This window comes from Macaca nemestrina, chromosome 14, assembly GCF_043159975.1.
Source record: "Macaca nemestrina isolate mMacNem1 chromosome 14, mMacNem.hap1, whole genome shotgun sequence".
NCBI classification, from domain to species: Eukaryota; Metazoa; Chordata; class Mammalia; order Primates; family Cercopithecidae; genus Macaca; species Macaca nemestrina.
The window spans coordinates 5,316,865-5,343,541 of NC_092138.1; the positions used below are offsets into that span (position 1 = coordinate 5,316,865).

The following is a 26,677-nucleotide window of genomic DNA, read 5'->3' on the forward strand; positions in this document are numbered from 1 at the left end:
GGTTGTAAAGTGTGTCTGCCAATTGTCTTCTCACCAGTCAGCACTCTTCCCACCTAGCAGGGGAGTCCAACTCTCCACCCCTTGATTAGAAGGCCCACTCGACTCCCAGTGAACAGACACAGCATGACTTCTGAGGCCGGGACCTGAAAGGCAAAATGACCTCCACCTGGTGCTCACATTGCAACTCCACCTTGAACACTGGCTGCCATGTTGTGAGGAAGCCCAGGCCACGAGGCTGCCACATGGGGGTGCTATGGCTGTGAAATAAAATCTTAAGCCCCACTGACTGACTGAATGGACCTGTTTTGGCCAAGGAGACCTGGCCGTGACTAAGACGCGTCAGTCACGCCACAGTATGCTCCTTCCTCACTAATCAATACCAGATTTTTTTCTTCAGAGTTGAACAGAAACTAGTCCTGAAAACAAACAAAAAAAGGGAAGTCTCCTCTGCAGACTCTAACATCAACCAACCTTTATATTTTTCAGTATTAGATATAATGATGTAGTTTTACTTCATACCCCTCATCTGCACTTTTACAGACAACAGATGCAGAACCGTCCATGGGTCCTTCCTTGGAAGCTTCCTTCCTGTGGAGGAAGATGTTGAGGTAGCCATCTGTAGTTGCTGAAAAGAAGTTTATTGCTATTTTCTTATGTTATTATACAAAACTAGATTTGCTTAAAACATTTCCCAGTCTCTTTAAAAGAATACTAGTTAGTGGGAGGCCACAGCTGGTAAATTACCCTCAGTAGTAGTTCCAAGTAGTCCATAACTATAAAACTCGTTACAGCCAGGATATGTCGGAACAGAACACTCCCGCTGGGGTCCTCAGCCTTGGATGTCAGCTCGGCCCCCCAAGGGGTCCCTACACCTGGAAGCTGATTCCACTCATTAGTCTCGAGCTGGACGCACGTGGAGTTCACGTGGAGTTGCAGCTGACTGGCTGGTGGGGTGAGTCTGGCCTCCCATTGTGGAGCATGGGCGCCAGCCTCACTGCACGGTCACCCTAGGGCATACGCTGCGGGCTTTTGTGGCATTCCTGTGGCCAGCCCAGAGGCAGGCAGGGGCTGTCTGGGGTTCGCCATATGCACCATCACCTGGGCTTGGGGCGAGCTGGAGGAGCCACTGAGGCTCAGAGCTCTGGGGATCCCAGGGTCCTTGTCCACGCTGCGGGTCACACTGGCCAGCTTGCTGGTGCTCTCAACATGGTCTCTGTGGAGAGAGGAGGCATGAGTTGGCAAAAGAGTGTAGATAGGGTTTAACCCCCAACTCCATACCTTCCCAGGTACCCAGGCCCTGGGCCTTCAGTGGGCCTGGGGCAACTGTCGACCTGAGCACTGGGGAGCTCGCTTCCTCCTGCCAGGAGCTGCCCTGCACCCTAAGGTGCACAGAGGCCATTCCATCTCCCTGCTGGGCCCTGTTGGCAAGTGGGTCCTTCATCCACATAACCAGGGTGTGGCCCAGGAGTCAGACACTCGCCCCTCTAAGGTGTGGGAAGGGACTTCCTGGGACTCATTCAGAGTGTGCAGAAACCACCAGAAACCCAGCTGCCTGGCCAGGGCCTGGGACGTCCCGGGCAGAGGAGGGATGCTGGGGAGAAGGAGGTCAAGGGGAAGACATGTTCCCTCCTGCCAGGCCTGCCTCTTTGGTGGCCAGGAGCTGGATCACCCACCTGCTCCACCCTCAGTCCTCTCGTGGCTCTCCCACCCCCCAGACAAAAACCAAGCCATTCCCCAGGCTGACCAGACCTTGGCCCTGCCCCATCTCCAGCTTCCACGCACACTGGCCTCTGCTCCATGTGGGCTGCCTGGCGGCTCCCACCTCCAGCCGTTTGCCCTTTCCTCCTCTCAGAGGCTGTCTCTCTCCCCTCCCAAAGCAGGCCCTCTTAGTCCTTTCACTTCCGGCATCACCTCTTCCAGGAAGCCTTCCTGGACCACAGCTCCCACCCACAAATATTCTCAGAAAAACTCTAGTAAGTAGTAGGAAATAAGAAATGATCTGCTTATGCAATGAGTAAGTTAAAGAATCAATAACTGGTGGAGACAAAAGGGAGCTTCAGGGAGCCAGGAGCCAGACTGACTTCACCCAACCTCTTTTACTGGTTGTGTGGGAGTCTATACAAGTTTCTTAATCTGACGGTTCTTCACCTGGAAAATGGGATAAAAGTAGTACCCACCCCTAGGTGAAAAGAGTTAATATTTGAAAGAGTTCAGAACAGTGCCTGTCACATTGCAACTTCTGAGAAGTACTTATGAAATAAAAACAAGGTCAAGAGGCAAACCTCACCTTGCTCAAGGAAATTTACCATCTATGGAGGTAGCCTGGGCCCTGCCTGAGGGGTGGGCAGTCCCAGAACAGGCAGATCCCGAGGATCCTGCCTGGCAGCCCGGGGCCCAGGGCTGGGGACTCAGGGAACTCTGCCTCCATTGGCTGCGAAGTCTTGGGCAGGACCTGGCTTCTCTGAGTCCCCACGAAGCTGGGCTGAGTGCTCGAGGTCCCTATGTGTGCGAGAGCTCTGGGAAAGGGCTCTGCCCGAAGCGTCCCCCTCCCAACCCCCCTCAGCCTCACCACCACTTCCTGCCTCTTGAGCTGACTATCAGAGTCCCCCAAGCTGGCCTCCTCCAGCCTCTCACAGCCCTCTCAGGGTGCCTCCCTCCCGCCCTGGTTGTCTCACTCCCCTGGGAGGTGAACACAGCTCTGTACACAGATCTGTGGTCACTCTTGGACGGGACGGGCACGTCCGACCACATACTGCTCAAGTTCCTGCAGTGGAAGAGACGGTGTCTGTGGCGCTGGGACCAGGCAGACGTGTGGCCCCAAACGGCACCCCTGGGAGCCCCTCTGGCCAGCAAAGCCCCTGCAGCAGCAGCAGCAGCTGTGGCTGCCATCATCCCGGACACCATGTTGCCTTGAGAGGCAATTATTCCTTCCCCCATTCCACTTTTCCCAGTTATGACACAGGATGATGTGGTCTCAGTAATGGGGAGTGGGATCACAGGTGGGGCAATGGAGGAGCTCTGAAACTGGCTTTGGATATCTCACTACCCAAAAGGAAAGGCATTAGCCACCATGGCCCCAACAAAACTAAAATAAAAAGGAAAGGGGGCCAGGCATGGTGGCTCACACCTGTAATCCCAGCACTTTGGGATTACACTTTGGGAGGCTGAGACGGGTGGATTGCTTGAGACCAGGAGTTTGAGACCATCCTGGCCAACATGGTGAAACTCCATCTCTACTAAAAATACAAAAATTAGTCGGATATGCTGGCACGCGCCTGTAGTCCCAGCTACTCAGGAGGCTGAGGCAGGAGAATTGCTTGAACCCAGGAAGCGGAGGTTATAGTGAGCCGAGATAGCACTACTGCACTCCAGCCTGGGCGACATAGTGAGACTGTCTTAAAAAAAAAAAGAGGAGCTGGGCATGGTGGCTCACGCCTGTAATCCCAGCACTTTGGGAGGCTGAGGTGGGCAGACCATGAGGTCAGGAGATAGAGACCATCCTGGCTAACACGGTGAAACCCTGTCTATACTAAAAATACAAAATATTAGCCGGGCGTGGTGGCGGGCACCTTTGGTCCCAGCTACTCGGGAGGCTGAGCAGAAGAATGGTGTGAATCCGGGAGGTGGAACTTGCAGTGAGCCGAGATCGCACCACTGCACTCCAGCCTGGGCGACAGAGCGAGACTCCAGCCTGGGCAACAGAGCGAGACTCCATCTCAAAAAAAAAAAAAAAAAAAGGAAAGAGGCCTAATAAATTTATAGCCAATCGATGGGTCAGGTGCCCTCCCACAACACATGGAACAAAACATTAGGAGGTAATTCAGCAGAGAAAATGAGAAAATGACTAATGCCAGCAACGGCACTGGTGAGCCAAGGCTGGAGAAAACATTCTTCCTCGACATTTATCAAAGAAATGCTGACGGAAACCACCCACACAACTTGTAGCTACTGTAAGAAACAAATGATAAACAAATGGTCAGCACTCAGTGATGATGCAGTTACCAGAAAAACATGGCCACACTCACTCGTACCAGAGCTCCCAGGGAAATAATGTGGTCATAAAATATTCAGACTGTTGGGCCTAAACAATCGAGTCCTAGGATCACCTCCAAGAGTTGTGGTCTTGAAAAGAAAAGCAGCACTAAGCAAAAAGACACTGACCACGCCTGGCCACTCAGCAGGGGACGGTCTAGCAGATGCTGGAAGCTTTGGAATAATGGGCTGCTGTAAGGAATGATAGCCTGGAGGCCTCAGACCACCGTGGTGGCCGGGAGCGTGTTGCTAAGTGCAGAAGTCTCGATAGCAGCGTTTCTGCTACATCCGTGTTGATGTAATACACACCTGAAGCACCAGGAAAGGAGACAGAAAGGTGAATTCCTTCCCTGCAGGTGTTGGCTAGACCCAGCATGGGGTGTGCAACCCAGGGCCGCACAGATCACCACCTCCTGTGCCTCAGTTTCCCTGTCTGCATAAGGTCGTAAGAGTGGCAACGACACTAACAGCCAGTATTCACTGAGCTCGCCCCTGGGCCTGGCGAGAGAGGCACACACCTGGACTCAGGTAACCTCAACAACTTGAAAGGGTGGGCGCTACTGCAATCCTCACTTTACACATGAGGACACCGAGGCATGGAGCTGTTACAGTCATACAGTGAGGCCATGAGGGCTGGGACCAAGTGCACTGCAGGCTTGAAAGGCTCCAGCGGGAGGGCCTGAAGGAAGGGAACACAAGCTCAATGATGTCGTCTCGATGGCTTCCCGGAGCCCGGCGTCTAAGCGCTGTTCTCCACCCAGAGAAACAGGGCTCCTGGAGCAGTGGCGAACCACGGAGCTGGGCACAGAAAGCACGAGATGGGCCTGGGACATCCTGTGCAAGGCAGGAAGCACTCACACACTGATGGGGATGGATCAGAAGGACACAGGCCATGGCTCGGCACAGCTCCCACTGCCAAGAACAACTGGAGCCCACAAAAAGTGTGCTTGAAAATAATGCAGGGGAAGGGGCATGAATGAGGTGGCCTGGCTGAGCTGGTAACCGTGAGAATGGGAGGCAGGGACAGGAGATCCATGACGACATTCTACTTTTGTGTATTTGTGAACTTTTCCCAAAATAAAAGTTTCAGAAAAGAATATTCATGAGTTCATGTGATGCTAAAACAACAAAACAAAATCGAAAGAAAAAAAGGGAAGAAAAAAACAGCTCATCCTCATCCTTGATAGAAGGAATGTCAGAAGTGCAACAGAATGAACAAAATCACCATTCTGTAATGCCCAAGGCAAGAGCAGATCTGGCAGGATCACCCTTGCACGCTGAGACCATGAGTCGGAGGAAGCTGAGACAGTGGAGGGACGCTTGCAGAGCCCCTTCCTCAGGCTCTGACAGTGGAGGGATCTGGGGGGCTTCGCCTCAGCCAAGAGACCCCATTCCATGTGGCGTCTTGGGGCGGCCTGGCCCATGTCTGTGATCTGCACACACAGCCCTGTACCAGAAGTGCACAGCTGGCCCTGGTCACACAGAAACCCCAGACAGATCCAGACAGGACCTCTGCATGGGCCCACTGGCCTGGAGCCCTCAGAGGACTACACCATGAAAATCTGAAGGCCCGTACCCATTTAAGGAGCCCAGAGACCTGGCAGCTGAGTGCTGCGTGTGATTATGGACCAAAGGGTAGGCACGCTCAATGCTGCTCACCACACTGAGACGTTCTCCACTCGATAGGCCACGTGCAATCAATATTAGATTTCTGTTGGTTTTTATTTTTTTTGGGACGGAGTCTTGCTCTGTTGCCCAGGCTAGAGTGCAGTGGCGCAAACTTGGCTCACTGCAGCCTCCGCCTCCTGGGTTCAAGTGATTCTCCTGTCTCTGCCTCCTGAGTAGCTGGGATTAAAGCCACACGCCAGCACCCAGCTAATGTTTGTGTTTTTAGTAGAGATGGGATTTGGCCTGGCGGTCTCTAACTCCTGACCTCAGGTGATCCTCCCACCTCAGCCTCCCATACTGCTGGGATTACAGGTGTGAGCCACCACGCCTGGCCAATCAGTATTAGATTTCTGGACTCAGAAAAAGAATGTCCTTGTATTGGTTCAGGGCAAAAAAAAAGTATGTGTGTATTAAGAGAGAGAGAAAGGAGAGGGAGAGAGCACGGGAGGGAGAGCAAGTGCCTGAAGCTCAGTGCAGAGCCCCGCTGGGTGTGGGTGGAGGGAACACAGGTGTGTAGAAGCTTCAGCTTCCCGGGAGGATGGACCCTCCAGATGAAAACAATCTGGGGGGCAGTTCTGAGTCCTAGAACGTTAGTCAGGACAGAGGGCTGCAAGGACCCCCAGCCTCTTGTTTTAGAGATGGGAGTTAAGGTTCTGGGTGGGCCAGGTGTTCTCAGGCTCTCAGCATGTGGGAGCAGCAGGCAGCCCGGGGCCTGACCCAGCTGGACCCCTTGTCCCCCAGCATGCCCCCCACCCAGACCCGGGCTCACGTGGTGAAGCTGTGGTTGTCGTGCGCCTGCGCCTGGCTGGACCTGCTCACGGGTTTGTTGAAGTGCTTGAGGCCAAGGTATGCGGCCTGCACTGTCTCCAAGTCCTCATCTCTCAGCTGGGACCACAGCTGGGCTGACCTGGAGGAGAGTTTGGGAGGAAGGACTCTAAGCATGCACGTGTGTCCCCGACAGCGGTGAAAACGGGCTCCATGTAGGCCCACGGCACCGTCTGCAGGACCAGCGCAGGCTGGCAAACCTCTCAAAGAGCTGGGCAGTGGATGTTTTAGGTGCGGTGAGACACATGATTTCTCCCACAGCTAAGCTCTGCCGCTGCAGCCCAAAAGCAGCCACACACCAGTAGACGATGAACATGGCTGTGTTCCAATAAAACTTTACTCACAAATACAGGTGGTGGGAAGTTCTAGGGCTAGACAGTGCTAATGGCTGCACGACGTCGGGAACATACTTAACGCCACTGAACTGTAGACGTTAAAAAGGTAAGTCTGATGTGTTGATATTTTACTACAATAAAAAATAAAAACAAAAAATAATAATAAATTACCACGGGGAAAAAACCTGACAGGGAGCTGGACTTCACTGGTGGGCTACAGCTAACCAGCCCTCCACCTGCAGTGACAGTGACTCCCCCTCAAGGTTTAGGGGGCGTGTGTGACAGCCCTGCAGGCCGTTAACACAGCAGAGTGCATACTGCATATGTGTGCAGGTTTAAGAATAAAACAATCCCAGCCTGGCCGCGGTGGCTCACGCCTGTAATCCCAGCACTTTGGGAGGCAGATCACCAGGTGGATCACCTGGTCAGGAGTTCGAGACCAGCCTGGCCAACATGGTGAAACCCCATCTCCACGAAAAATACAAAAAATTAGCCAAGTGTGGTGGTGCATACCTGTAACCCCAGCTTCTAGGAAGGCTGAGGCAGGAGAATTGTTTGAACCCAGGAGGTGGAGGTTGTAGCGAGCTGAGATCACGCTACTGTCCTCCAGCCTGGGCGATAGAGCAACACTCCATCTCAAAAAAAAAAAAAAAACCAAAAAAAAAAACAATCCCCCATGAACCCATGGCCTGGCCTAAGAGCAGGGCCTCGGAGGCCCACATGCTGCCCGGCTGTGATGCTGCCCGTGGCTGCTGCATGGGCCAGGAGCAGCACTTGGTGAGACGCAGGCTCAGAGCAGTGGTAGGAACGGGTGCGTGCCCTGAGGGCAGTGCCGGGGTTCCCATGAAACACTCTGCCCTTTCCTCCTCCCATGGTGCCAAGAGGCGCCTCCCGGGAGGACCCTGAGACCATGAGGCCACCATACCTGTCGGAGCGCCGCCGCTCACTCTTCTTCATGCACTTGAGGAGGCAGCAGGTGAGGAAGGCCATGGACATAAGCAGGATGATGGCGCAGCTCACGATGGAGGCAATCACGGCCACCCTGAAGCCAAAGGTCTCGTGTGGTGGCACCACTGTGTGGGAGACAACCACAGCTCCTGGGCGAGGTTTGCCCAGATCTGCCTGGCCCAGGGGTTGGGGACCTCAGGGGTGGTAGGGGCAGGGCCTGGGTGTGTACAGGGCCCGGGCAGCCCTCAGTGAGCCCTGTTGCATGGTAAGGGGGCAGTGAGGTGCTGGGGGCTGAGGCAAGGATCTGTGCAAACTATATTTGGAGGTGGGGCTATCAGAGAAGACTCTCCCCAAGAAGCAGGTATTTGAGCAGGGTGTGTAGGAGTATGCAGAGTGGCTAATTGAAGAGGGTATTTGAGCAGGGTTTTGTAGGGTGTGTAGGAGTTTGCAGAGCGGCCAGTTAGAGAAGCTCTGGCAGGGAGTTCAGAGTGATGGCCTCCGTGGCTCCTACCCAATGGAGTCCTGCCTGAGGAATGAAGGAAGGGCAGGCCACAGAGAGGAGGTGACAACAGACAGTGCTGAGGAGGCCTTGCCCAGTCCATGGTCTGGGTTCTCACAATGCCCCAAGGTGGCAACATTCTTCAGGGGCCCTACATTCCTTCTCAGGTCACTTTCCAGGAAGGCCCAAAATACTATGTATCTGCTGTGTGACCTCAGCTAGGCTCCAAACACTAGTTCCATCAGATTCTACTGGATGTTCTGGCTAAAAAAGGCCCCAGAATCCTAATTTGAGCAACATCATGTACTCCCCTAGTAGGGGCCACGGCCCTGTCCCCTGGTCCCCATTTCCCATGCTCCGTAGTGGATGCTGGCCACCCAGAATGGAGACTACATTTCCCAGTGGTCACAGGACCATGTTCTGGCCAGTGGAGGATAAGAAATGATGTGGGACAACTTCTAAGAACCTTCCCTGAGATACTGGGGCCTGCCCTTTGGCCCCAGGGCCCCTCACCCCATAACAGCTGCCTGGAACACAGCTGCTGCCACCTTGAATCATGAGGCTGAGGGCATGCCCAGCAGAGCCATGCCAGGGAATGGGCCTGGCTCCCACTGCCGTGGAGCCCACACAGGCCTGCCTGCCCACCCTGAGGGTTGAGCTCCATCATAGTTAATCCTAGCATTCTGGGTTTTCTGCCTCTCAAAATCTGATCCTAACGCTCGCATTCTCAGAGAGTTACCAGCACGTGAACATTTGAAAGAGTCTGAGAAGTCCTGCAGCATAAAACCCGACGCTGCTAAACTAGAGTTTCACTCTGAGCCCTTTTCATGCACAAAACACATGAACATAATACACGTGGCTTCATTCTGGAAGTGTCATTCTGGGCACTGAAAAGGGACTACCTTGTGGACCCTCCAACACCTTTACAACAAATACAACCAGAAAACCATCTCCTCCCACAGACTGGGAGCTCCAGGGCCAGGCACATCGTGACCTTCCGTGTTGCCAGTACTTAGCATTCCTGACACATGAAATAGCCTATTAAAGTTTGCCATGTCCACGTGTACATGAATGAATGAATGAATGAATGAATGAATGAACATAGTTTCCTGCTTAACAGATGAAAACGTGCTGGCTCAGAGAGCTTGCGCAGCCTCTTGGCAGTGAGGGGCTAAGTCAGTAGCAGAGCCAGGATTGGGGGCCCGCTGCTAGGCTTCGGGTCCACGCTGCCAACATGGCACTGGGAGGGTTGAGGGCCACCAGCTGGCTGCTGATACGTAAGCAGGCTGTCAGTGTTGGGAACGGGATCCTACACACTGGCCTAGCCCTTGTGAGTAGACACCCATGCCATCCCCACCCACACCATCCCCACCCGCGCCATCCCCACCCGCGCCATCCCCACCCACGCCATCCCCACCCACGCCATCCCCACCCACGCCATCCCCACCCACACCATCCCCACCCGTGCCATCCCCACCCACACCATCCCCACCCGCGCCATCCCCACCCATGCCATCCCCACCCGCACCATCCCCATGACAGGATTTGGGGCCATCCCCCACCCCCAGAGCTACCAAGCTGAGAGAGGGGTCCTTACGTTTGCACACTGGAGACCCTGAAGACCACTCAGCGATGCTCCCCTTCCAGGTGCAGGTGAGGAGCCCAGACCCCACCATCTGGTGGTTGGAGGGGCAGTGGAACATGAGCACGGTCCCCACGGAAGCACCATCGCCACGAAGGACTTGGAAGGTGGCTTGCGGGGGTAGCCGCAGCTGAGCGCAGGTGCCTGGGGAGAGAGGCAGGTGTGAGGCATGGGGGGTGGGCACGCAGGGCGGGGCTGGGCAGGACCCTGGAGGGAGGAGCTGGCACAGCATTGGGGAGCACAGGGGTGGGGTGCGGCTCCAAAGGCCATTGGATGCTCTAGAGGTCACATGGGGTCATCCAGACCCAGGGACAAAGCAGAGCTGGATCCCTCCAGGAAGTACACTCTAGACGTTGAGGATTGGAGCGTTAAAAAAAAGAAACACATGTTAGAAGGCAATAAAAGCAAATATACCTTCCCTGAGACACTGAGGCATGGCCTTTGATTATGACCTAAACACAGTTCCAAAGGCAGAAATCAGAACGAAAAAAACAAGAGGGACAGAGAGAGAGAGCAACAGATTTGACTGCATACAAAGCAGAAAGCAAAAGCTTCTGAGGCTCCCTAATAATGGAAAACAACCAACTCAGGTGAAAAATTCAGGAAAGGATATTTGGAAAGCACAGGACAAAGGTTGGTTCGACAGTCTTAATTTATAAAGAGGTCTTACACATCAATGAAAACTGAATTTTCCGTTTTAAAAAAAAAAACAAGTTCTAATGTGTGAACAAGCAATTCGCAAGGACATCAATGGCCCACAGTCATGAAAAATGCAGACCCACAGGCAACTGAGTAAATGCTGATTCAAGGGAGAGCTCATTTTTCCTGCATCAGTGAGGTGAAGGCAAAAAGAAAACAATGTGCAAGCTGGCAGGGCCTGGGAAGCCCTGTACCCGGCTGGGGTACAGATCCAACCTTTCTGCAGAGCGTTTGGTAAATTCGTTAAGCACCCTATGTTGCATATGCACCCTCAGCCACAGGAAATAAGAATCTACTGGCTGGGCATGGTGGCTCACATTTGTAATCCCAGCACTTTGGGAGGCCAGGGTAGGCGGATCACGAGGTCAGGAGATTGAGACCAGCCTGGCCAACATGGTGAAACCCCATCTCTACTAAAAATACAAAAATTAGCTGGGTGTGGTGGTGCATGCCTGTAATCCCAGCTACTTGGGAGGCTGAGGTGGCAGAAATGCTTGAACCAGGGAGTCGGAAGTTGCAGTGAGCCAAGATCACACCACTGCACTCCTGCACTCCAGCCTGGCGACAGAGCAAGACTCCATCTCAAAAAAAAAAAAAAAAAGATCTGCTGCCAAGATTACGGGGAAGCCCACCTCAGAACCATACGTAATAGAGAAAGGCTGAAACAACCCACGTCTCCCGCAGAAGGGAATGATTCCCTCACCCAGGTCCATCCAGACAGTAAAATACCAGGGAGCACTTACAGTGATGTTCTTATTTTGTTTGTTTTTTTTTTTTTAGACGGAGTCTCACCCTGTCGCCCAGGCTGGAATGTGCAATGGCGCGATCTCAGCTCACAACAACCTCTGCCTCTCGGGTTCAAGCGATTCTCTTGCCTCACCCTCCCGAGTAGCTGGGATTACAGGAGTGTGCGACCACGCCTGGCTAATTTTCTGTATTTTTAGTAGAGACAGGGTTTCACCACATTGGCCAAGCTGGTCTCAACCTCCTAACCTTGTGATCCGCCCGCCGTGGCCTCCCAAAGTGCTGGGATTAGAGACGTGAGCCACCATGCCTGGCCAGTGACGTTCTTAAATAAGGACACAGAGATGCTCTGGATGCAGCAGCAATCAAGAATTTTTATAAAATTCTAATGACGACAACAGCTGGGACTGAGAAGATTACTGTGGCTAGACGCCGTTGCACCTGCCTTACATGTGCCATCATCTATCAGCACAGCAGCCTACCCAAGGAGAACCATCATTATCCCCATCGACAGATGAGCAAACCGGGCAGAGGGTCTTATGACACTTTCTGCAGTCACACAGCTCTTATGCTGAGGGAATACTTAGAACCAGACAAGGAGGCTCTGGTCTAACTTCACACACATTCATACACACACACAATGCCTATGAGTTGTTGTGCTATGCGTGTATCAGCAGCTGGTTACTTTTCACAGCAGTGAAGTGTTCCATTGTGCAGATGGGCCTCAGTGTGTGTCCCTGTTCCCCACATCTGAGTTGCCTCTGGGTGTCAAGGACGTTCAATGAAACTGCTAAAGACATCCTCGAGCAGGTCTCCTGGTGTCCAGATGCAAGAGGCTCTTCCTCCTGCTTATCTGGTATGTCCTGATTTTTGGGCATTGACAGTGGACCGCTGGTCCATCACAGGTAAAGAACAGGGACAGGCTGGGTGCGGTGGCTCACGCCTGTAATCCCAGCACTTTGGGAGGCTGAGGTGGGCAGATCACAAGGTCAGGAGATTGAGACCATCCTGGCTAACACAGTGAAACGCCGTCTCTACTAAAAATACAAAAATAATTAGCTGGGCATGGTGGCGGGCGCCTGTAGTCCCAGCTACTCAGGAGGCTGAGACAGGAGAATGGCATGAACCCAGGAAGCTGGAGCTTGCGATGAGCTGAGATTGCGCCACTGCATTCCAGCCTGGACAACAGAGTGAGACTCCATTTCAAATTAAAAAAAAAAAAAAAAAAAAAACAGGGACAGCAGGCCGTGCTGATTCATGGCATTTGCAGAGGCAGAGACTGACCGGAACAGCAGTGAAGGGCCACCTAAACATCTCTGTGTCTGTCTCCCTCTGCACAGGCAGAGACTGACACCCAGAGATGGGGGTGATGGCGGAGACAAAAACTGGGGCATGCAGAGTCTGAGGGACTCCAATATTCCACACTGACCTGCTATGACCTTCCTCTGTCCTCTGTGTGCTGTGTCTCCAGCCAGGACCGTGCCCTGGGTGCCAGGCATGGAAGTGCCACTGCCCACCGAGCCTGAGATGAGACCTAGCCAAACTTCTGAGCTCCCCAAACCTGCTCACCATGTGGCTTCTCCTATTATAACTTTAATTTAAATCAGCAGTCCCTCCACCCTTCAGTTGCTTGGGCCCTAAACCTTGAAACCTACTTTCTCAATCCACAACCAATTCGCCAGCAAACTCTGTGGACTCTAATTTTAAAATGTTTACCAAAGACATCTGAGGTAGGCTGCATACCATCCCCCAGATTTATTCACGTCCGCCCAGGAACAGTCACGTGGGCTGGCTGTGTGCCCAGGCAAGGTCTTCATCTGCAAGACCTATCACTCCATTTCTTACCCCACATCTGAATTCACAAGCCCATCTAGGGGGAAACTGAGGCTCAGAGAGGTCACGCCACCCCTTGCCCCAGCCATGTGTGCCACGGCTATTAACGGGCATCAGCAGAGCTGGGCTTCAGGCCAGGTCCGGAAATCTGGTCTGGGATCTGGCAAAAGTGGAGGTTACCAGAGGCTCTGTGCCATGGCAGTGACAGTAAAGGACGGCATTTGGCTGTAGCTGGCCAGGTCACATTGACCTACTCCCCAGCAGCACCCAGTGGTCCCCCTGCCCCTGGCCTCTGTGTCACTGAGGACCCCAGGGCCTTAACAAGCTGAGATGCTGAGGGTGAGAGTGTGGAGGCAGGGGTGGCCCTCAGCAGGGGTTGAGGCAGACATGCCCCACCACTTTGGGAAGGTCAGGCTATACTGCTTCTGCCCTGAGGACACTTGCTAGTAAAGGAGGAAGAGGTGTGGGAAGGGCTTATGGTTTGTGTACTTTTCTGGGAGGGATGGGGGAGGGACTGATCTAACACAAACAACACTGGGGGCCTAATGGGTGCCGTACTGCATTATAGCCCTATGAGGAGGGTGGTCTACCCCTAACTTACAGATGGGGAAACTGAGGCACAGCAAAGCTCAGTGGCATGCCCAAGGTCACTCAGCGGGAAGGTGGTAGGGATGGAACTGGGACCCAGCACACTGTGTCGGGAGCCCCACCTGATGGCCAAGCCCAGGGGGTAGCATCTGCCCCATCTCACCTCATCCTGGGCAGCTTCCACTCTAGTTCCCACTCCTGGCTGTGGATGCCTCTAGTAACCCTTCTCCCCATTCCAGAGTTGCAGCTGGAAATGTGATCACCACTGAAAACTACATTTCCCAACCTGCCCTCCAGGGAGCTGTCACGTGACTGAACCTGGCCAATGAGGTGTGAGCATAGATGCTGTGCCAATTCTGCATTGGGGAGTGTGATGGTTAATACTGAGTGTCAACTTGGTTGAACGGAAGGATGCAAGTATCGTCCCTGGGTGTGTCTGTGAGGGTGTTGCCAAAGGAGATTAACATTTGAGTCGGTGGACTGGGAGAAGTAGACCCACCCTTAATCTGGTAGGCACCATCTAATCAGCTGCCAGTGAGGCTAGACTAAAAGCAGGCAGAGGAACGTGGAAGGACTAGACTGGCTCAATCTTCTGGCCTCCATCTTTCTCCCATGTTGGATGCTTCCTGCCCTTGAACATCAGACTCTAAGTTCTTCAGCTTTTGGATTCTTGGACTTACACCAGTGGCTTGCCAAGGGTTCTCGGGCCTTTAGCCACAGACTGAAGGCTGCACTGTCTTCTCTACTTTTGAGGTTCTGGGACTCGGACTGGCTTCCTTGTTCCTCAGCTTGCAGGCAGCTTATTGTGGGACTTCACCTTGTTATCGTTTGAGTCAGTACTCCTTAATAAACTCCCCTTTATATATACATCTATCCTATTAGTCCTGTCCCTCTAGAGAACCCTGACTAATACAGGGAGCAAAGATGGTGGACGTGTGAAGGGGCAGAGCAACCTCTCGGATCCTAAGAAGAGACAGAAATAAACTCCAACTGGAGTTAGGCCACTGTTTTTTTGTGGATTTGTTAAGTGGACTGGCTCAAATCTGATACAAAGCTTCAGCAACACGTCTCAGCCCAGGGCCCTATTTAGCGCTTGGGATTCTACCTGGCCCACTCGGGGCCCCAAGGTGACAATAACAAAAGTAGGAATATCAGCAGCAACAATAATAATAGAAGGAAGAATAATGCCCAGGCTGTAATCTGTGCTGAGTGCTTCAGCAGCTGTCGGGCGACAGTACATAAACGAACACACAGGGTCCAGCCTGTGGGGCTCCTAGGCCACCTCCACCACACGCATTTGGGGGCCCAGGCAAGGGAGCCTGCCCCAGCGTCAATGTCAGCACAGCTGTTGTGCCCACCTTGGACTGGAATGTGGAGGAAATGAGGTGTCTGGAAGGCATCTGGAAGGTGGCTGTGCCTGGTACACATGAGGGCAGGAGCCACGCTGTCCTTGGAAGAGCTGCCTCCCCCATTCTGCAGCCCCAGAAACCATGGCTCAGGGACACTGAGGTCACATAGCCAGTTTGTGGTTCTGCCAGGGTCAACCGCAGCCACCTGGCTCTTCATCCCCGGGCTGTCCCCATCCTTTCTGCCCCTTCAGTATCTGGGGAAGGCCAGCCTCTGGCCTAGGCAGGGTCATTCTGATGGCTCCCTGTCTATGCATAGATCCTCAGCATTCGCACAGCTACTAACAATAACAATGCATGTATGGATGGAATATTTTGTTCAAGAGCACCCCGCATTCCTTATCTGCATGATGACAGATAAGGCTCAAAGAGGTGGACTCACTTGCCCAAATGCCCACTGATAGCAGGGAGGGAGCCACCACTAGATGCAGTGTCTGAGATTCTTACATTTGTAACATATATGTAATAGGAGATTTGTATCTTCTCTGCTTGTATCTTCTCTGCATAAACAGCACTTAGATATTAATAAGCCAATGATAAAAATCACAACAAAATGGGGAAGTTAGAAAAGAAAGACAAATGGCTCTGCCAGGCACGGTGGCTCATACCTGAGAATCCCAGCACTTTGGGAGGCCGAGGCACTGTATCAATTGAGGTCAGGAGTTCAAGACTAGCCTGGCCAACATGGTGAAACCCCATCTTTACTAAAATATAAAAATTAACCGGGTGTGGGTGGCACATGTCTGTAATCCCAGCTACTTGGGAGGCTGAAGCAGGAGAATCGCCTGATCCCAGGAAGCAGAGGTTGCAGTGAGCCAAAATTGTACCACTGCACTCCAGCCTGGGCAACAAAGTGAGACTCCATCTCAAAAAAACAAAAACAAAAAAAAAAAAAGGAAGAAGTAAAACAATCTCCATTAGATGACATGATTTTGTATATATGTAGAAAAGCCTCAGAAATCTACTAAAAGCTATTATAAATAGAAATGAGTTCAGCAAGGTTGTAGAATACCAGGTCAACATACACAAGTCAAATGTATTTCTGTACAGTAGCAGGGAGCAAATTGAAAATTAAGAAAAACATTTTATACAATAGCATCAAAAAGAATGTTACAAATTTAATAACAGAAGTGCAAAACATAACTCTGAAAACTACAAAACGTTGTTGAAAGAAATTAAAGACCTAAATAAATGGGAAAACATCCCATGCTCATGGATCAGGAGACTTAATATTGTTATGATGGCAACATATTATGGTAGTCCCTCCTTATCCTTGTTTTCACATTCCATGGTTTCAGTTACCGGTGGTGGTTCCACAATCAGAAAATAGTTACCTCACAACAGTTGTGCTTTGGGGCCATTATTAAGTAAAATGAGAGTTGCTTGAACACAAACACTGCAGTATCAGGGGATCTGATAACCCAGAGGGCTACTAAGTGACTCACAGCAATCCCAGGCGGGGTGGAGCAGGATGGGTGAGATTTCGTCAAAATACCCAGAGTGGCTCACAGTGTAAAACTTACAAATTATTTCTGGAATTTCCCATTCCATCACAAGGCCTATGTATTTCATCTCACTTCATCTCATCATGTAGGCATTTTATCATCTCACATCATCACAAGAAGGGTGAGTACCGTCTATTAAGATATTTAGAGAGAGAGAGAGAGAGAGACCACATTCACATTACTCTCATTACAATATATTGTTATAATTGGTATAACTTATTACGAGCTATCATTAATCTTTCACTGTGTTTAATTTATAAATTAAACATCATAGGTACATGTGTTTAGGAAAAAAAAACAACGTATATAGTATCTGAAGTTTCAGGCATGCACTGAGGGGTCTTGGAATGTATCCCCCTTGGATACATTGTATCTACTATATGCATTGTATCTACTATATTCATTGAATCTACTGCATTCATTGAATCTACTGTATTCGTTGAATCTACTGTATTCCTCAAACTGATATACAGATTCAACAAAATCTTTATCAGAATCCAGCTGCTTTCTTTCTAGAAATCAACAAGCTGATCCTAAAGCTCATATGGAAATGCAAAAGACCTAGAATAGCCGAAACACTCTTGAAAAAGAACAAAGTTGGAGGGTTCACACTTACCAAATTCAAAACTTATTACAAAGCTAGAGTAATCAAAACAGTGTGGTACTATCATAAGGACAGACATAAAGGCCAACAGAATAGAACTGACAATGCAGAAATAAACCCTTACATGTACAGTCAAATGCTTTTCAACAAGGGTACCAAGATAATTAAATGGGAAAGGAATAGTTTTTCAACAAATTGATGCTGGGACAACTGAAGCTGGACCCCCAGCTCATACCATACACTAAAATTAAAATGAATCAAAGACCTAAAAGTAAGAGCTAAAACTATGAAACTCTTAGAAGAAAACAGAGGGGAAAATCTTTGTGAACTTTGGCAATGGTTTCTTAGGTCTAACACCAAAGACAAACACCAAAAGAAAAAGAAAAACAGGACTTCATCAAAATGAAAAATGTTTGTGCTTTAAAGGGCACATTCAATAAAGTGAAAAGATAACTTACCAACAGGGAGAAAATACTTGTAAATCATGTATCTGATAAGAGGCATGTGTCTAGAACATATAAAGAATTATTACAACTCAATTATAATAAGACGACAAAATTTTTAAATGGCCAAAGGATCTGAACAGACATTTCTCTGAAAAAGATAAGTTAGCAGCCAATAAGCACAAGAAGATTCTCAAAATTATTAACCTTCAGGGAAATACAAATCAAAACCACAAAGAAGTCTGTCAAAAAGACAGGCAATACCAAGGGTTGGCTGGGCGCAGTGGCTCACGCTTGTAATCCAGGACTTTGGGAGGCCGAGGTAGGTGGATTACTTGAGGTTAGGAGTTTTGAGACCAGCCTGGCCAATAGGGTGAAACTCTATCTCTACTCAAAATATGAAAATTAGCCAGGTGTGGTGGTGGGCACCTGTAATCCCAGCTACTTGGGAGGCTGAGGCAGGAGAATCACTTGAACCCAGGAGGTGGAGGTCGCAGTGAGCCAAGATTGTGCCACTGCACTCCAGCCAAGGCAACAGAGTGACTCCGTCTCAAAAAAAAAAAAAAAAAAAAAATTGACTGGAGTGATGGTAGCACGTATCTATGAATGTACAAAAACTACTCAGTTCTATGATTTAAATAGGTAAATTGTATGGTATGGTATGTGAATTATAGCCCGGTAAAGTTGTTTAAAGAATCATGGGGAAAATATGTCAATTAAAGAAATGCACATTTAAAACTGAAGATACTTAGCTGGGCACAGTGGCTCACACCTGTAATCCCAGCACTTCGGGAGGCCGAGGCAGGCAGATCATGAGGTCAGGAGTTTGAGACCCGCCTGACCAATATGGTGAAAACCTGTCTCTACTAAAAATACAAAAATTAGCTGGGCATGGTGGTGTGAGCCTGTAGTCCCAGCTACTTCAGAGGCTGAGACAGAAGAATCCCTTGAACCTGGGAGGTGGAGATTGCAGTGAGCCAAGATCATGCCACTGCATTCCAGCCTGGGCGACAGAGCAAGACTCCATCTCAAAAAGAAACAAAAAAGCAACTGAAGATACTCTTTTTTTTGCTTCTTATCTCTGTCAGAGTTAAAAAGACCAGCCCTTCAGATTAGGGAGGCTGCAGGGGAGGGGTGCACAATTTCTAGGGGTGGTACACAGAGTGGGGAGGGCCTGAGGAGCTGCCCTGCCCTTCCCGGGGATGGAGGGGACAGTGGGCAGGACTGGAGTCAGTAGGAGGCAGAACCGCCCAGGGATGCTGGGTCAATGACAGCTGACACTGAGCATTACCTGTGCCAGGTACAGCTCTAACCTCTGGCCTGGGCTATTTCCTATAACCCTGGACTGACTCTTGCTGGCCTTGGGTCACCTAGCTCCCAGTGGCACAGCTAGGACTTGAATTCTGTCTCCAGGGTTGGGCTCTTCATCAACTACCATGCTCCATATCCGCAGACATCAGTGTAGGAATGAATAAATGAATGAATGCAAGAACAAATGAATGGAGGACTGGCAGCCTGACCTCACAGACAAGAGTTGTGATCAGCACTCCCCAAGGGCCAGAAACCACTTTGCTTTTTCAGGATCTTGGGATCTGGATATGCACTGTTCTTCTGGCCAAGGAGGTGGCTATGGGATTCTGGAGCCCTGGCAGACACAGCAGGGCAGCCACGGGCTGGCCACGTGGCCCCTTCTCCAGGGCAGCCAGGCGGCCAACACTTCCCAGTCCTTAATTTAGAGCTGCGACTTCTGCATTCTTCTGTGGCTTCCCAGTCCACTGTGGCCCTTGCAGAGAGGAGGCCCCACCAGCCATAGGTTTGGGAGTAGCCATTGGCGGATGGGAGGGGAGGTTGGCGAGGGTGAGTGTACCCAGCACCCACAACAAGTGCCTGGCTGTGTCTGCCCAGTGAGAAGATGAATGGATGAACGTGAATTCATTCTTTAAAAATAAAATGATAACTTCATTAGAATAATGAGATGCCTGGAAGGGTGGACCAAGGTATGGAGACAGATGTGAGAAAGCAGGCACAGTGAAATGCGAAGGGTGGAATCGAGCTGGTGCATGTCCAGGCAAAAAATTATTTCAACTCTGCCACACGTTCAAAAGAAAAATGCTCGGGGAAGACCTTGAGCATCCCCACTGCTGACATGTAACTAATCGCCTGGGCACATCCCCTTCCCACCCACTGGGGTCCCAGGGAAGGGGCAGCCATACCACTCCCCATCCAGGACCCAGACACTAACCACTGCTGAACCGTCTGGGCACTGGGCTGATCCTCGAGACTTATTCTATTGAGACTGTGTGTCACTGCAGGAACACAGCTTTCTCTCAAACAAGACAGACGTGACTACCAGGGCCTCCCATGTACCCGAGGCAGCCAGGCCCAGCTCTGGAGCCAGAAGACCTGGGTTTGAGGGTCAGCCCGGCTTTTCCAGAAGAGCCTGGTCACTTCTCCACCTACAAATACCACAGCAGGCAGGGTGGGGCAAGGACTGGATGAAATGATGATCATCCCAGCAAGGCCACCTCTACAACTGACTTCCTCTAAGTGTGTCTTACAAGGAGCAGCTCCTCGGATGGGCGCGGCGGCTCACGCCTGTAATCCCAGCACTTTGGGAGGCTGAGGCGGGCGGATCACAAGGTCAGGAGATTGAGACCATCCTGGCTAACACAGTGAAACCCTGTCTCTACTAAAAATACAAAAATTAGCCGGGCATGGTGGCGGGCACCTGTAGTCCCAGCTACTCGGGAGGCTGAGGCAGGAGAATGGTGTGAACCCGGGAGGCGGAGCTTGCAGTGAGCCGAGATCGTGCCACTGCACTCCAGCCTGGGCGACAGAGCGAGACTCCATCTCAAAAAATAAAAAATAAAAAAGGAGGAGGAGCAGCCCCTGCCCCTGCCCGCCCACATGTTGTGCTGAGCCGGGTGGGGAGTTCATGACTAGCCATGTCTGAGGTTGACCAGTCGGCTCTCGCCTAGGCATGTCTGAGGTCAACCAAGGTCTTGTCTTGGTTCACACTTCATCTGTCAAAAGCCACATCCTGTGTTCTCAGCCGCCAGGTTCTGCTATAGTGAGGGCTTTTGTCCTCAGACGGCAACTGCAGGTAGTGGATTACATGTCACAGTGAAAGGCATCAACAAGGGGGCAAGCATGGCCCCTTCCCAGCATCCCCAAAGCCTGTCCTGCCTGCATCATTGAGCCTCACAGACATGGGGGATGAAGGGTGAAGTCGGCTGGGTGCGGTGGCTCCCACCTGTAATCCCAGCACTTTGGGAGGCCAAGGTGGGCGGATCACAAGATCAGGAGATCAAAACCATCCTGGCCAACATGGTGAAACCCCATCTCTACTAAAAAAATAAAAATTAGCGGGGTGTGGCAGTGTGCACCTGTAGTCCCAGTTACTTGGGAGGCTGAGGCAGGAGAATTGCTTGAACCGGGAGGCAGAGGCTGCAGTGAGCCAAGATCACACCACTGCACTCTAGCCTGGTTGACAGAGTGAGACTCTGCCTCAAAAAAGAAAAAAAAAGGTGAAGTCACCACCCACGATAAAAGAAAGGGGACCAGCCAGCGCGGTAAGACTGACCTACAAGAAGTCTGGGATGTGCTGTCAAATTAAAAACTCAAACAGAAGTATAAAACGATTTGGAATACAAGCCCAGTACAATTGATGCCAGCCCCCTAACTGTACATGAGCAGAGAAGGATGGTGCCTGGTGGGGCTGGGGGGCCTTAAATGCAGTCCTGGCGTCAGACCTTGCATTTCTAGCCAGCTGACCAGAAGGGTCTCATGCCAGGTCCTAATGTAAGTGCCCTGCTGGAATGGCTTTCCTTCACAAGTCAAGCAGAGGGTCTGGGAAAGTTCCTGGTAGGAGGGAGGGCAGGGTGAGTCCTCACTGAACACTCACAGCCCTGATCTGCCTCCTCAGAGCAGCCGAGAGGTCCAACCTCCTTTAAGCCCTCAGCCAAGAGGGCACGGGGAGGCAAAGTCATGTTCCTGTGGCCTCTGCTGCTGCAGAGGCCACAGAAAGAGAAGCCACTGACCGGGAATGCCCTGTCTTAGCCCCCAGTTGAGTGGGCAGGTTTCCTGGAAGACTAATCAATAGGTTCCCAGGGTCTGATCCTGACAAGACCCTTCCCAGCAGCAGGTCCTGGACCTGGATTTCTCACCTGGCTCAGTCTCAACTTCTCCATCTGCAAAACTGGTGACTTGCCCTCCTGGGGTCTGAGAGGAGCAGGACTGCCCTATGGAGACCTTGGAACAGGATCTGGTGCACAGGATCACTCCCTAGGTCAGGGCTTGAGCAGCCCAGGACATGAGCCCTACTGGGGCCCTGGGCCTCAATCCCCAAGGTCCATGAAACCCAGGAAAACTTTAGCCCTTAGTCCCTGATCCCCAAAGTCTGCAGTATACAGGGGACCTTCAACCCTCCAGGCCCCAGTGGGGTCTCCTGCACTCCTTTCCTGAGCCTGGGAGGTCAGGAAACACTGTCTCTGGGCTGGCTCCATTTTCCAGATGAGGAAACTGAGGCCCATAAACCTGCCCAAGGCCCCTGGCTGCACAATGGCAGTGCCAAGGGTAGGAGCCTGCACTCCTGTCCCCATGGGGTAGCCCTTTCCATAGGATTCACAGCGAACTCACAGCCAGGATTCCATAGGATTCACAGCAAACTCACAGCCAGGATGGGGCAGGCAGGCAGCACAGTGCCAGGAGCTATGGTCTATGAAGTCTACCTGCACCCAACTCCCAGAGGCATTCCAAGAAATCACCAAGGCATGAGGATGGAGCTGGTGGATCACCCTTGGCTCTAACCGCCACACAGCCAGTTCCTGCTCACCCAGAGACTCCAGGACTCCCAGGGGACCCAGGGCCACCCCTCACCGACCTCCTGAGCCCCTCCCCATGCCTGGTGCCTGAGAGGCAGATCCCACCTGTCCCCTCCCCTGCTTCAAATACTCATGAACTCTCAGCTGCCCGCAGATGGCCCTCCTGTGCCTGATCCCTGCAGGGGACCCCACACCCCAGCTGTCTTTGAGGATGTCTCCTCCCCAAAGCTGGAGGCAGAGGCCTTGCCTCCCTGGATCTGTCCTGCCCTCCAGCCCCACCCTACCTGCCTGCTGTTCCCCAGCCCTTGCTTGTGGCTGCCCTTGATCTGCCGGCCCAGCGCTGGGGCATTTCTTACCTGGCACCCTTTAGATCCCTTTGCATGTAAATCTTAGAGGGAAAAACAACAGAAACCCGATTTGATGCAAACAAGGTACAAAATCAAACACATGAGGCCCTGCCTGGCCCTCCCACGACTCAGGGGCAGGTGGAGAGGGCCAATGGGTACCTCAGGGGCACACCTGTGGGATGCCTGAGCGGCCCTCAGCCCACACGCCGCACCTGCACACCTGTGGGATGCCTGAGCGGCCCTCAGCCCACACGCCGCACCTGCGCCTCTGCCCGGCCACCTACCGCAGCTGCGCTTCCTCCCTCTCTGGCCTTATGTACGGAGGCGGGCAGGCCTGACCGGGTGGGTCCTCATCCTCCCAGCCCATGAGACCAGTCAGGCGTCTGAGAACAATCCGTACTTGTTAATCTTTTATCTAGAACCTTGGACCCCAGGTCAGCCCTTCCATCCTCCCTCCTGGGATTCTCCACACAGCCCCTATACCCTGACCTCGCCTGCTATGCGGCCAAGTAACTATGTTCCCCTTTATGCTGGCTGAGGCTGTGGGAGAGAGGGCACCCAAGTGATAGAGGCAGGCTGTGGACCCAGTCTCACCTAGACTCGATCCCCACCTGCCAGTGAGTCCCTGTGTGACCTCAATCTGGGTCTCAGTTCCCCCAAATGTGAAACAGGAACCTTCAGAGGAATTTCTCAGAGTTTAAAGGGGGTGACTTGTGCACACAGAGGTGCTTTGAGAATAGGACCCCCAAGACCCTGGCAGTGGGGACAGGGCCTGGCCCCAACACTACATGTGGGTGGCCCACAGCCCTGGTTGTGTGTCTTCAGGTAAGTCAACTGCCCTCTCTGAGCCCATCTGCACATGGAGGGTGGGCACAGGCTTCAGAGCCACTGCAGCCTTCCATCTCCAGGCTGAGCAGCAGGGTGGCCTTAGGACGTGGAAAGCTCACAATCCTCCAGAACACAGCTGGGCTAACTCCAAATGAGGAACGTGACCCCCACATCCCTGGTGGAAAACCGAGGCTCCGGGAACCTGTGTCTTCTACCAGCTGCTCTGTCAATGCCGATGGGTGGCAGGAGGCCGTAAACAGGCATCACGGGGCATGTCCGCCTCGCTTTGACTTACACAGGCATTGACGGGGTCTCAATTTCTCCTCTGTAAAATGGACACAGTCCAGTTCTGGGGCAGGAGTTCAGGGGTGAAGCCAAGAAGGTACCGGCAGAGCACGCCTCCTGCTACCCTCCCTCTCCAGGCCCTTCCTCCAAGGCCCTTCCAGGGATGCCAGGGGGGTTACCTACAGCCACTGGAACCCTGCTTTCCTGGACAATCTCCCAGATCAGGGAGTGCTGGGGCTGACCTGGGAGCAGGGCCAGGGGCCAGTCATACAATAAACATGATAAACTCCTACTCTGAGCTAGTCTCCCCCGCACGCTGCCCTTCTCCCAGGGCGCTCATGGGAGATGAGGGAAGACCACTTCCTGCCTCCCAGGAAGACAAGTGTGTCTGTGCTACTGTGCTCTTCATAGCTACTCTAGGAAAGCCGGTGGTAATGGTCCCATTTTAAAGATGGTGGGAAAAACACACATGCCCATGCTGTGTTTTTGGTTTTTGTTTTGTTTTGAGACAGAATCTCACTCTGGTTGCCCAGGGTGGAGTGCAGTGAGATGATCACAGCTCACTGTAGCCTTGAACTCTGAGCTAAAGCAATCCTTCCACCTTTCAGCCTCCAGAATAACTGGGACTACAGGCACATGCCACCATGCTCGGCTCATTTTTTTTTTTTTTTTTGCATTTTTTGTAGAATGAGGTCTTGCTATGTTACCCAGGTTGGTTTCGAGCTCCTGGACTCAAGCAATCCGCCCGCCTCAGCCTCCCAAAGTGTGGGATTAGAGGCATGAGCCACCACTCCTGGCCAGTGGTGTTTTAGTGTCAAATCCTCTCCAAAGACTCCCAACCCCCTAGCCTCTCACTTCACAGCACATTTCACAGATCAAGAAACTGAGATCTCATGGCAGGAGAGTGATGGAGTCCAGATGATGGCATCAGCCCTGCACCAGAACAAGTATCCTCCCGGGGCTCCACTGGGCCTGTCCACAAGCTTGGGGGCAGGTATACAGTGGGGAAACTGGGGAACATGGGGAAACTGAGGCACAGAGGTGCAGCGACTCACCCCAGGTCACAGGGGGATTCTAATCCAAAACTCCAACAAGGGGGCCAGTGCCTGGGAAGTGGTCATGGTGGTCAGAGGCAGAGCCAGGGCCAGGGAGGATGAACAATAGCACAGGGTGCCAGACTAAGCTCCATTCCCAGCACAAATTCCAAGGCAAACAACCTTTTGTATGCAAATATGCCAGAGCTTCCAGATACTCCCTGGCCTTGGGCTGACCTTGGGCAACTCAAGGCTATCCAAAGGGCATTGGCACCCACTCCTCCAGGCTGTTGTGCCAGTAGAAGGGGCTCCTAAGGCAGTACCAGGCCCTGGGCAGGCCTTGCTCAAACACAGGAGCAAAAGTGCTCATCACCCCAACACCAAATTAGGGACTCTGGACATTAGGCTGCCAGAGAGTCAAACTAAACAAACCAAATCCACCAGGCCAGGAACGAGTCTCAGCGCCCACGTTGCCGAGTTGCGGAGCTCTGCTCGGTGAATTAGCTCCCTGAGCCGCAGTTTCCCCATCTGTGAGAGGAAGCCAGCCTCCTGCCACCTTCCTGCCAGTTCCCTGGGGCTGCGGGCTGACAGCGTGACCTGGTCCAGCCCACCCCACTCTGGGCTTCAGCTTCCTCCTGCGCTGAGCCTCAGCCCCGCAACGCCCGAGACAGCCAGGACCCTCAGGCCTAACGCTCATGGGTAGTGGCCACGGAAAAAAGCTTTTGGGGTATCAGAGACCCCGAGTTCCGGTTTGGTTCTATTTCTACAAGGGTTAGACTTTATAATCATTCAAGGAGCAAGGCCAGCATTCGAACTCCGGAGCCTTGGGCACGGGAGCAGAAAGCTCTTTAAGCACATTCTTGAATTCAAACACTTAAAAGTAAAATAAAAAGCAGCCTCTCTTCCTTCCGGAGGCCTCTGAGCCTCGGAGACAGCCGAGGCGATCCCAAGCCTGGCCATAGGATAACCTCGGACAGCCACTCCCCTCTCGCAGGCTCAGTTTCTCCATCTGTAAAGTGGAGCTGCGGTGGTCACCAAGGAACCGTGAAGATGACACCTCCCTCAGGCGCAGAGAGGGCTCCCCGCTCCCACCTCCGCGCCGCCCGCCCGCCAGGTGAGGCCGGTTTCGACTTCCCCCGGAGGGACGCGGAGGGGCGCGGAGGGGTCCGCAGCCTGCGGCGTGGAGAGGCTTGGCCGGCCGCGGTGTCCGCAGGCGCCCGGGACCAAGGCGCGGCGGCGACTCGGGAAGGGGCGCGCGGGCTGCTGCTCGCTGCCAGGCTTCGGCTCCGCTAGGGCGCCTGTTGGGCTGGCGGAGGGTCGAGGAGGTTCATACTCGGGGCAGATCGCGGCTGTGGCCCCCACCCACGGTTGTGCGGCCCCGCGACCCCCTCCCCTCGGCTTTCCCGTCTGTGAAATGGGCGCAGAGCCTCGCACGCGGCCACTCGGCCTCAGCCCTCACCTGTGCGGTTCCCTGGGGCAGGCGTGGTGACCCCGGCCCGCCCCCGGGGCCTCGCCTTGCCCCGGAGGGTGGCGGCCGCCCCGCGCATCCTGCGCGCTCCGAGGCGCTTGGCGGGGTCTGCCAGGGCAGT

At 52.6% G+C, this 26,677-nt stretch overlaps 1 protein-coding gene across 7 annotated transcripts; it reads right to left on the minus strand.

Moving 5' to 3' along the window:
- Positions 1-617: 617 nt before the first annotated feature.
- Positions 618-26,677, minus strand: LOC105498862 (sushi domain containing 3). Of its 7 annotated transcripts, none has more exons than XM_011771231.3 (6): positions 26,548-26,566; positions 16,743-16,856; positions 9,905-10,093; positions 7,786-7,933; positions 6,470-6,607; positions 618-1,213 (listed from the first exon to the last, which is right to left on the minus strand). In XM_011771231.3, the coding sequence occupies exons 2-6, from the start codon at positions 16,789-16,791 to the stop codon at positions 1,003-1,005; spliced, it is 735 nt and encodes a 244-aa protein (XP_011769533.2). In that variant the 5' UTR covers positions 16,792-16,856; positions 26,548-26,566; the 3' UTR covers positions 618-1,002. The 7 variants fall into 7 exon arrangements, with proteins under 7 accessions (XP_011769533.2, XP_011769532.2, XP_011769530.2 ...); XM_011771230.3 differs by lacking the exon at positions 26,548-26,566 and adding an exon at positions 23,226-26,151; XM_011771228.3 differs by lacking the exon at positions 26,548-26,566 and adding an exon at positions 23,101-23,118.